General features: G+C 42.9%; 1 protein-coding gene across 2 annotated transcripts in view; it reads right to left on the reverse strand.

The window, feature by feature from the left end:
• The window catches only part of LOC144478809 (uncharacterized), a 668,769-nt gene extending 660,505 nt beyond the window's left edge, over positions 1-8,264 (reverse strand). For both annotated transcript variants that reach the window (XM_078197075.1, XM_078197074.1), the window contains exon 1: positions 7,659-8,264. In XM_078197075.1, coding sequence (XP_078053201.1) covers positions 7,659-7,760 — 102 coding nt within the window. In that variant the 5' untranslated portion in view covers positions 7,761-8,264. The remainder of the gene's footprint in view (positions 1-7,658) is intronic.
• Between the last annotated feature and the right edge of the window lie 4,427 nt (positions 8,265-12,691).

Raw genomic sequence — 12,691 nt, forward strand, 5'->3', positions numbered from 1 at the left:
GTATTACAACTGATACAAACTGGACTATCTGGTTCAATCGCTGTACACTGATTTCTACTAATCTGTTTGTTACTTCCTTGCACGTTTTTTCAATGCAAACATAAAATCCGCAGTCGAGTAGAACGTAACCGTTGAAATATCGCAAATTTGTCGCAAACAAAAACGTAATGTACGAAGACTTCCCGGAGCTTCTAGGTAATTCATAGCTTATTAAGCTAATAGGTTACCTTGCAACAACAAAGATACCGATGCAGGGTACCGTAATTTTTCAAAATCCTCGAAGCAGATGGGCGGAAACCTGCCGACCCTCGGCCGCTAATTACGCGTTATTAAAGTTACTATTCTGTCGTTACAAAAGTCCCACGAGCGACAATCACGAGAGCGCCATGTGCGGTCTTAAACGTGAAATCTTCAATGCGGAAAGCTCATAAGTGCCATATGCGAGCGGCATACGCACCAACCCCCGGCCCCGTGGGGTGCCACTGCGTGCGTTAATGCGAGATAATACGCCATCATTTCATTTCTATTTACCCCTGGGCTTCAGGTGCAATTTCCCCCCGGGAGGGAACGTGAAAAAAAAGAAGGTAGAAATGGAAGAAGGGAGAGAGCCTTTCCCATGCGTTAATTCTATTATGTCCGGCGTTAACATGTAGGGGAGGGGAGGGGAGGGGGCAGAAATTAGTCAGAGTTAACCTAATTCACGGTTAAACGCGAGGCCTTCGACGACCGGCTGATAAGAAACGTCTCGGAATCTAAAGCAGCATTCACACTGCATTGGCTTCGCTGCTCCAACGGGTCCATTTGTCGTGCGGAAGCAAGCCAATAGCTTTTCCGATCACACAACTTTTTCCAGCGGCCTTTCATGGCGCGCGGCTTCCAAAGTCGCATGGCTGCTGTCCAGAAATTTCAACGAATCGTGTTATAGACTAATTGCCGACTGGCTTTACGTGTTAACTGGTTCGCTCGTGTTGATGAAAGATTCAAACGCGGAATAACTTGTTTAATCTCTTTTACATATAACAGAAGTCAGACACGTTAGAAAGATTTCATGCATAATCAACCGAATCTGAATGTTATTCATCGTTTTCGAATCGAAATAAAAGTGTACCTTCTGTCGTCAAAAATTAAGATTGTAAGTACAGCGAAACCTCGATTTTCCGGTCATCTGGTATCTGATTGAGGCGACGCATATGCGAAACGAATTATTGTACAAATTAATATAATGTTATGTATGTTAATTGTACAAATTAAGTGGATATTTCTCATGTTAGTCAGAAAGAGAAAGAGAGTTAGAATCTAAATTGTTCGACAAGTGCATTATCCTCAATGTTAGTAAACGTGAAACGAATCGGTAGAACGCGTGTTCGTTCGCTAGACAGAGTATAAAAGTACTTAAAAGAAGACAGGGATTATGCAGCTGCCGATCTATGATGGATAGTGAAGCGGAAAGAGGACAGATGTCCATTCTACTGCTCTACTGGTTCGCACGTGTGCCAATCAGTTACTTCACAGAAAAACACGAGAACGAATTATAATGTAACAGATTATCAGATTTTAGATAGGATCGGAACTGTTCTTGACAGATTTTGTAAGGAATTAATAACAAGGGGGCCGTGCCAATTGACAAATCGATCTGCTGATTTGACCAACGATGTGTTATCGTACAAGTAACGAGTACAGCGAGAAACATTTTACGAGATCGTTCTCAAATAGATTAATCCAGAATCTAGGGAATATAAGAAGATAATTTCCAACTACAATGCGTTATCAAGCTCTTCTTTTTCCGCGAAATTGTAAATGATAAGCGTACCTAGTTTTTTAATTAAATTATGAACATATGTAGCGATTCCACTCCTCTTTGAGACACTTCTCGAGAAGGGTGCGGTAAATTTCATCTATTAAGCGCCTCTAACAAAACAGTAAAAGATATGAACACAGTCCGCCCTTTTTTATCACCGGGTATACATATATAACAGCTTTTACTGCTACGATGCTATCTCTTACGCCGCGGTTATTTTTTTATTTTTTAGAGAGAAGAACATGTGAATTCAGATTGAACGAGTAGAGATCATTCGAGTTTTATTATTCAATTCGAAACCACAAACGCAGGATGCAAAGGAATTAGGATATCAATAATTACAAAATACAAACATGAAGAGTAAATCAAAGTACAAATATGCCGATTAATATAATATTATCGAGTCATTTAATTTTAACGTTAAGTTTACATACAAAATATAAAAATATGTCAAACTTTAATATTATGTTTACATTGACAGTTAAAAATAAAATTAAAGTAAAATTAAAAATAAGAACATCAAAACTAAACATTCGAAGGAAATAGAAAAATTTTTAAAAATTCAATTTCTTCTTTTTAAGTATTACATGGACTACGGCCTACACAATGCAGGATTGATTAACGTCAACTTAGGGGGATGGTTTCCTGTGTTGTACCCGAGAGGAAGCCCGTAAAATGTTTATGTCCTTACTTAGTACCTCAAGTGCTATAACATGCCATAGCTTGTTCGACGCTATCGATTTAGCAATTCCCGTTGTTCTCTCGTAAGTCGAATTTATTCGAGTCGTAACGACACAGTACATTTCCTTCATTTTTAATTACGCGAACGTTATGCGAGTAGTTTTTTCTTGTTCTCCCTTTTCTGACAATATGCATTAACTTCAACGTTTTGGTATAACAATGTATAAAGGGTTATTGGCAATAAGATTTAAAATACAATTGACTTTTAAATGTTCTCTTATTAAAATTCTACCATAATCCTCCCCATCTCACTATTTGCATACATCTGTAATGATTTTTCCCTTTTCTTTCCTCAAACTGCTCAACACAATTAATTGCTCTGTCGTCTTCTTTAGCAGCACTTCAAAAAATTATTTCACCTTCTTTGCGGACACGCTATTCTATCTGATGACGGTAATATACTGAATAATAAATACATCGTACGCAAATCGTAAAAAGGACGTGTCCGACGCTAATAGAAAATATCATCCGGCTAATCGCGAACGGCGCATGCATGCATACGTATGTACGTCCAGCCGTTTTACGGGAAATCTTACGTTCAGTGAGGACGCGGCTTAATAAGCGTGGCTCATATTATCGCCAGTCGAAAAGTCGTATCAGTCTCGGTAATACGATACGTACCTACCAGTCAATCGTTATCTGGTCACCGTATACGGTCGAACACAATCGCGCGGACGTGTTTATCACCCAGCTAAGCGTGCGAGAGCGGCGCTCTCGTTCACTTCTGCCGAATAAATGGCACTGCCGGCGGAGAGCGAACGACGAGATAGGAATCGCCTATTCGCACTTCGCAAATTTCGATGGTTGTAGTTTTACAAGGCACTCGATGCGGCCCGGACACCTCCGGGAACGTATTCGATTCGCGTCGATCAAATGGCCGCTGATTAATTCGGGAAGACACCATCGTAGAATAAAGCGAAACGAGAGTGCGCGCGGGGTCGATTGAATATGCTTATCGTCACTCGGCAATTAACATTCTTCGCGGAAGACCCGGGGTTTCGAGTACGTTTTCCTAGCTGCGGAACTCTCCGAGGTGGCGATAACACGGTGATGAGGCAATTAATATTGATATAATGCAAGACGAATCCCGCGCTATTGTTAACCGAACACTGAACATAGTACGGATTAATATTTTATCGGCAGAACTACGGTTTCCCGAGCGACGAGGGAACGTTGTTCCTGCCCGTCCAATTTTTGACGATCGCGCCGCGGAATTCACAATGCAGCCGTCCCCCGGTCGAATATTCAACGAGCCCCGTTCCGCCGCTGTAATAAACTTCTTGAAGCCCCGCCGGTATGCGACAACACGATAATTATTATGCGCCGTTAAGAAACAAGATCTTGCCACCGCCCCCGCCGCTCCTTCCGCGGACTACCTCCTCCACCTCGAGCGACAACCGCGCCAGGGAAACGGAGTACAGTAATTTGAAAACGCAATCGTAAGCCTCGAATAACTCCGGCTACTTGGGATACTTTGCATGCCTCTTCACAATCTCGGATCGCTTAGTAGAAGCTATTATACCTTTTTACGTTGCGCGGTGAATTATCGTTTTTGAAACGACGACGCGCACTGGTGTCAAAGGCGTTCAAAAGCGGTCAACAAGTATTTTCGGACCGAAATCAAGCGGTTATCTCCTTCGATTTAATATTTCGTGTACTTATGAACATCGAATAAGTTGCAGAATCTACTTTCTAACAACGTTTGTACGAAAAATATAATTTTGAAACACATACGCTGAATACACAAGTGTCAAACCAATTGACAACTCATGAACCTTGATAATTAATGCGCATGAAATGATTAAAACGTTGTAATCAATGCAGCTACAATTTAACACGAAAATAACCACTAATTAAAAAGTAATCCTTAGATTTTATATAGGCTATAGGATTTTATATCTCGTTAATGGAGAATATTTTATAAAGTTCATATTTATATTTATACAGCCAAGTAACGCTTAGAGTTCCGAGTTGCGAGCGTAATCCGATACACGATTACTTTGCGCCGCAACTTTCGCATTGGCAGCTAGTTTCTTTTTAAAATAAAACTTCAATCTACAAAATGCGACTAAAACGAACAGCGCATTTCACTCCACTTGTAATTAAAGAACAAATTTCTATGCCATCATATTCAATTATGTATCATTGAAAAGGCATCAGAGACATAAAAACGATATTTGGTGTAATTCAAGCACATACTACGTAGACTTGATTCTGTCACTTTTTATTTCATTTAAAAAATAAAACAATTATGAAGAACGATTTTATTTCGAAACGATTTCGGGATGAACCACTTCAGAACCCTTTATTTAATACTAGATTTTGGATTTTACGCATTTTTGACGAAATTAACTAGATCAAAAACAAAACTCTAAAGTTTTTAATTACCAAAATTAATGAATCAAATTACTTTTGCTCTTTTTTGTGATCACAATTTAAAGGTGCTATTTGAATTTCCGCAAACAGTACAGAAGCTCCGTTCGAAATTCCTAAGGAATACTGGATACTCTTTATAATTTTTTAATAATTTACTGTGCGTTGATTGCTAATTCATTGTACGTGAGTTGTTAACTCGTTCAGCACATGCATATCAAATGTATGTTTGTATTCTAAATATTGTAAAAAAATATAATCTGCAACTTATTCAATATTCATAAATGTTCGTTGTATACGTCAACGTCTTATGGTAAAATATCAGAAAGTTTGACACAAATGTGTGTGATTTGAAAACTGTTTCCTACCACTTTTTCGGAGGAAATGGACCACTGTGCGACGCTACGCGACGCGACGGTCACGAATACACCTTGAAGAAGTCTGTCGTACAATTAAAAGATTAAGAAATCCTAACCGGAGAACCGAGGCGATATGTAAGCGATATCGTAAAACTATGAGAAACGACATCCGCGATACGAATTGCCTCGACGCTGTTGTTTTGCTGAATTAGCGCCGATAAATGCGCAGCTACGAGGAAGATGTGGAATTAGATTTCGTTCGCGTAGGATACAGAGGTTCGAATTAGATTATTTTCTGTTAGCAGGACTTGACAAATAGTTGGAGGAATTTTACGTTAATTTATAATCGCATTGAATTATGATAGTTGGGATTTTTGTTTTGTTAAGGTCGGTATGAAATAAGAACTTTATCGATGTGTAGTAAAAAATTTTTATTGCACGAATATCGAGGCTTTTATTACACTAGACAGTCTAGATCACAATAGATGCATAAAATCCGTAGATTAAGAGGATGAAGAACATAATAAATTCACGTCGGTTTTTACGACTTTGCAAGTTATACTACTAAATGAGTGAATACGTTTAACTCGTATTATTCTTCATAATAACTATACATTTTTTTCATTAATTATCATATATTAAATATTCTGAAAGATTGTTGCTATTTGAGAACACTTTCTTTTATAGTATAACCTCGTAAACCCTCGTTCTCTCTCGCTCTCTCTCTCTCTCTCTCTCTCTCTTTGTACAGAATCTTTTACTTTTAACTGGCGAGATTACTGAATCCTGTTTAATATCCAAGAACTTTAAACGTAAAGCGAAAATCGTGCAGTTTTATTTTTCATTTTGTTATCAACATTTACGGTACATTATTCGCTCATAAAAATTCCTGAACAGCCAGAACTTCCATAATACAAGCTTACGTCCAACATTTTATAGCATCGCGTAGATACTACATAACCCACAATTAAACCTAATTGCATATTAAACGGCTGTCGAACAGGTTTAAATCTAAAACAACACAACGATCTTCGTACAATGGTCAAATCAGTTCTTTATTTAACATCCAGCAGCACACGTGTCAATTTCAACGTTTAGCATTGCATAAGCATCGGTGTTATGCACGGGCTAGATGATAATTAATAAATGATTAACGTTCCGTTACGCGGCATCAGTGGCACACAAATACGTCCTTGACATTCGACAATGTCGTATCGTTCCAGTTTATTAAACATACCCGCTTCTAAAACAGTATTTACGCAGGAAATTTGAATTATGAAGCAATTTGAAAAAAAAGACGAATTAGGAACGGATCGCGTTCCGTTTGTTCAAAGCTACGAGACACGGTCCGTTTTGATGATCGATGAATCGTATCGAATATCTCGAGCACGCTCTACGTCAACTGAGTTTGACACTCTCGAGCAGTCTTTGCCCCGCGCGGTTCTGGCCTCGCCGTCGCGACTGACAATTCGATCGCGCCAAAAAAGACGATCCCGGCTTAATCTGTGACCCGTGTGCACGCGAGACAAATACACCATTCAAAACGCGAACCGTCGCCGACCGTTATTACGTTATTATCGTTCAAACACGCTAGTCGCGCACACTTCAATTCTCCCCGAGTTTCGGAGTGTCATACTCCTTTGGCGTGAGAAAGAACGAGAGAAGAAACGAGATACAATTACTTAAGTTTACCCGACATTTCGATTGGAGAACCCGAAAGGTTGGAAAACGTCAACTACAAAATATTTCAGGTTAGAGTTGGCGTCGGGATCCCAAAGCATCCTAAAGTTCAGATGCTGAAAACTTGCTATCATTCTGGGTATCCGATATTTCGGGTGCGGGTCGGAAACCCGGAAGTTTGTATCGCGGTTTCGGGTACTTAAAGTTGTAATTGAAACGAGTCAAGCACCCGGACAGTACAAACGTTCAGAACGGCGACGACCCGATCCGAAATATGAGGTGCCCTCGCACCCTTGGCGATAGTCGAGAGAAAGATGAGCGAAATTACAACGAGTCCTTTATCCAGTGTAAGTAGGCGAAAGGAAGAAATAGCTACAAAGCTTAGGAGAAAGCGCGGGCTCGGTCCAGAGGAGGGCAGACAGCGACGAAGAATACGAAGAAAACGAAAAGCATTGATACACCACAATGGCGTGGCATCTCTTTCGCTCTCATTCTCTCATCCTTTGGTTAGGTACCCCCCGCCCGACGTTGGTCCATCGCCCTTCCACTCTTGATGCCTGCGGCCGTGATCCAATCCTTAAACTTCCAAGATCGAGACTGGCTACAGAAGACGGTAAGGGAACACGGGACGCAGTAAGTACATGAACGAATGACAAGCACAGAGCAACGTGAACGTAACTAACGAGAAGATAAGTCGAGAGACTTACCTCGGCAAGCGGTGTAGTCAAGTCGATTTTTCTTCTGTCCGCGGGTGTATCCTCCACGAGCTGGTCACTAACTAGCTTGCACACATCACCCATGACTTCCATGCGACGAGCGCGCGATAAAACAACCAAAACAACTCTCTCTCTCTCTCTCTCGCTTTTTCCTTCTGCTCGGCTTTCTTTTTATTTTGATTTTCCTGGCTTCAAAGCACTTCGCTCTCACACCGTATACACACTAACAGCTATCGGAGAGGGGACAGCGTGAATTTACGTGTAATGTAGTCAAGACAGATGGGACGAACACTTCGGGGATCATCGCGTCATATCACGCGTACCGACGTGCGATTGCGGACAGTCGTATCTCGCGGTCTCATTCCTCGATCGGTTGCCGTTGGCTTTTCCTTTTCCGTTGCCGGTCCTGATGCGTTCGTCTCCGGTTCCGCTTTGGCGCCGATAGGCTTCCTCCTCATGTGTCGAGTCCGGGTGGGAATCGGACAATAGCGGCGGTCGTAGGAACGCGCGGCGATGTCAAAGTTACTTATTTTAACGCGATAGGGCCTCGCTAACGTGGTCCGGCGCAACGACAATCGCAATCACACCCGCCCCGTCCAGGCACGGAGGGCAAACTGTCGTCTGATCACGACCCGCACCACCGTGCCGAGAAAGTAGCCGAGAGCGAAACGCGATGGCGCTACGGCTGCGCGGAGTCTGTGCCGTGAGCCGTGAGACGCATGGGGTCGACTGTCGCGCTACCGTCGGCCGATCGTCGAACTCTCGCGCACTATACCTCCACTATACCTCCCCGAACCGTTCGAACACCTATGCTGCACACCGGCGGGGCTTGTCGAAGATGCACACCCACACAGGCCCGCGGCCGACCACTCGACTTCACAGCCGACAGCTCGCAGAGATGTATGCACGTATACAACTTCGCGAACTTGCCGTTGGACAAGCTGGCTCGTGGCCGGAGAGGGGAGGCTCGCTGGTTACTCCCCTACGGCCCCGACCGAGGGGATCCCAGGGGCGGCACAACCGCAATTCGTCGATTGCAACGACTGATTGTGAGCGCGATTTAACGGAAGTCGAGCGAGCTGTCTACTTTTAAAACGTGCCCGATACGGCGGAGTTATGTATAGCGATCGTCTAAATTGCTCTGTCCTGAACGATCTACATTCTTTTCATGTAAATGAGTTTACGCAGCGCACGCCTCCCCCGGCCCCGCGCTACCGTTCAACTGTCCCGACCATTTATATCGCGACGAGACCCTTCTTTCTTGCTTGCCTATGCGCCCGGTTTTCTTCTCGCTCCCGGTAATCGAAATTATTAAACGGGGATGATGATAGAACCGGCGACGTGTAATAGAGGAAGGTAGCTCGAACCGCTAGCTTTACGGGACTTAAGGCGTCCCTGCGCTAAGAGCATGTCGCGAAACGTCAACCTTCCTTTTCTCCGCGCCACTTGGAACAGCATACGTAGAGTTAATTGGCAGCGACACATAGGCGATGGCGGTAATCAGAATAAAATGATGAGATTGGATCGAACGGGGAACGATGGAAATTAGCGAGACGCCCGTTTCAATTCTCGTAACGCGGGAGGGGAGTGGGGACAGGATCGCTGCGTTGTCCGAGCCGTTCTCATCAAAAATCGGAGCGTCCTCGTTATAAATTTTGCGAATGCCCCTTTGCCCTGCGAAAGTTACAAAATCGTCTTTGAATTAAGTACCCGAAACGGGAGTGGACCTCGAGCACTCCGCGCATACGTCTGTCGCCGCGATTATTAACCAACAACAGACTACTTTCGCGGGCCGAAGGATAAAATAATACCCGACAGAGTTCTCGCCTAACAATCGCCGGTACGAATTTCCAAATCCGAGTTAACACTGTTCCCGCGATATCCGACACGGAAGAAAATACGTGTTGCGATTTATGACGCCGTGTGACCCGGACAGTTATGGCTGCGACCGTGAAGAACTGTAAAATACTATGGTTATTTGTGGAAACTGTGCACTCTCCTCCTCTCCCCTCCCTCTCCATCCCTCTCCCTCTCTCTCTCTCTTACTCCCCCCCCCCTCTCTCTGTATACGATTCTTTTTCGCGAAGCCCTCAAAGGCCAAGGGGCTATACGTCTGCCGACGATAGCACGGGATCTGTTCTGCCGGTAACTCTCGGCCGCTACTCCGCCCCCTGTGTATCCCGGCCTTTTTCCTCCTTCACGTTAACCCTCCGTCCACTATCACCTATCGTGCCACCTCCTGCAAACCCTCTCGCCACCCTACACCAGCACAAGCCGCACTATCCAAGGCCAGCCAGGGTCGCCTAGCTAAGTCGCCAAAAGCTTAGACTCCCTATGGAATTCAGCTTCCGTCATGCCGAAGACCGGCGTATTGCGTGGCATCCCCTAGTGTCGGCGATGCATTTCGACCCGCCGGGATTCTGCCTCGTAAAATTCGATTTGCGTAGACAGTGTGACACTTCACCGTAACGTGTGCCATTTAAGAACATGCTGATACTCATCAGCAGTCATTAGGCCAGGGGTTCTCAATCGTTTTTCATTATTCTTCCTAGACTTATTTAACCTCTTGAAGTACGACGAGTCATACTCGTGGTAATGATTGTGTATATGATCTATCAGAGATAAATGTTATTTATTTCTCCTTAACCCTTATGTCAATAACGTATACTCGCTTCCTTTTTTGCGCATTGTCTTGAAAATATTTTTTGTTCCTGATAAAATATTTGTTACCAGGAGCTATTAATATTTATTTCGAATCTACAATTTTGCTATCACAAAAGTACTCAAATTAGGTGATACAGTATCATGTTTATTTGTTTGATAACTGGAGTACGCGGATACCTCTTATTAGGGGAATATTTTTGATAAAAATAAAACCAAGTGTGCTTAATACCATTTATAATTGTATTTCTCATGTTTCACGACATATTTTATAGCGTAGTTTGCCTAGCGACGTTAGGTTTCCTATTAACCTCACAGGGACGCGTGAAAGTTAACAATGATTAATTAATTAAGTCCAAACGCAGCCAAGCTCCGTCGCTCAAATGATAATTAATGAAACTGACACTAGAAAGTTACAATTTACTGCAGGAAATATTAGTTCCTCTCGTTTCTATTCTGAAAATGATATCATCTAGAAAAACTGTTGATACTCCAAAATTTTATTCTTTACATCTTTCTCAATAAAAAAAAATTTGTTGCTTGTACATTTCGGTGCTTGCTTACAATGTTAAACGTATAGTAGTGAGATAATCTTTGTGAGAAGCAAATGAATGTAAGAAAATAACGAGTGAAAAAGAAATATTTTATAAGTGAGGTCTTCGAAAATGTATTATAAATAAATAATAGCATGATATTGAGACCAAGGATTAAACAGAGTGGTCTTAGCGACATTACTTCCTTCTGATACGGATCTCTGTAAAAGAAAGTCATGCAAGTTACTGAACTTCGCCTGACGCTACTTTGCATACTGAGCACCGCACTTAAGGTACTTATTTTTTAAAACAGGGAGAAATTGATTTATTCCACTCGCTTTAATGAGAGATCACTTTCTCTGAGCAACGAGTTTAAAGAACGGTTATATAAAATAAAGACAGAACCTTGTATACTATACCATCAATTATCGTATAAATCAAGTAGTTCCGTATCAATAATTTAGGGATGGATACAAACGGAACACCTGTTTCGATCATTACTTTAATTTCGCACCGACAATATTTTTGTCATTAGCAATTTCAGTATGACTTTTGAAATGGAACAGCAGTAAGCGAAACTTGGAGGCATTCGTATTCGGTGTGTGTGTCACGAAAATTCGAGCGACTTATTGCGCGACCTAACACATAAATAAACACGTTGACGTATACGTATCATCCCTCCAGGTATTTCTCAATTTTACCTCGTTTTTCAGTATTCCGGTATCACCAACAGGATACCGTAGCCGCGCGATATTCATTTTTTTCCTCGCATAAACCACATACGTGTCACGCAGAACGCGGGTGCTTTAATGAAAACGTACGGCGTGTTTTAATTAAAACTGCTTTGACCTCGCGGTAACGCACTTAGATGGGACAGCTCTGATTAGCGATTTCCAGCAAACAAGACAGAGCAATATCCTCCCGATCTCCAGGTCTTGACGTTCGCATACATATACACGTGGGGGTGTCTTTAATTTTGGATCCGCTATCGCGTCGCTCGTTATTACGGTTCAGCATTTTCGTCTTTCCTTTGCACACGCTGTGACTTGCGAGAGGCGAAAATGTCCAATCGATTCCCCATCGTCGAAAAACCAGTGCGCCCGTGTGCGCGCCGCATTCGTTGCAACTGTGTTAAATCCACACGATCTGCGCGCGAACATGCATCTTGCCGCGTGCAGCTTTAACGATTTGCATTTCGTCCTTTGTCATTGCGTCCTAAGTCGAGCGAAATGATTCCGTTGACGCGATGAGGGTTAGGGGCGGAACGGGGATTCCGAAAGATACACGGATCTCGTGAAATCCGACCGACCCCGATGTCGGATAACACCACTGTAATTTTCTCCAGAGGAAACGGGAACTTTTCTTATTCGAGGATCGTTCTTTGGACATAACCCGGCGATTCAGTAGGCCGGCAAGTCTAAACTTTCCGATGATTTATGAACAATCCTTCGTCCATCGGGCCGCGCGACGTGGATTCATCAATGGGCACAAATTGATCGAACGAGATTTATCGCGTGTGCCGAGCTGAATCTCGCGGCGAGGCGCTTTAATCAGCGGCAATCTGTTTCTCTGGAATTTCTGTTCCGTTTTTTCGTCCGCTCTCTTATCAATCGCGCTACGAGAAGCGGAAAAAGAGAGGAGACAGGAAATGAAGGAGAAAAATCCACGACGGAAAGGAGAAATGGGAAAACAATTACACTATCAACGATTGAATAGCGAGTTCTCAGTCAATTTCGCAGAAGCTTCGGACAATAAGCAATGTAGATAATAGCTCGGCAGTACCTTATCTACGGGCCTCTGTGCGGGGCTTGTAGCCCGAAACGTTTGTTC

The sequence above is a fragment of the Augochlora pura genome, chromosome 3, assembly GCF_028453695.1.
Source record: "Augochlora pura isolate Apur16 chromosome 3, APUR_v2.2.1, whole genome shotgun sequence".
NCBI classification, from domain to species: domain Eukaryota; kingdom Metazoa; phylum Arthropoda; class Insecta; order Hymenoptera; family Halictidae; genus Augochlora; species Augochlora pura.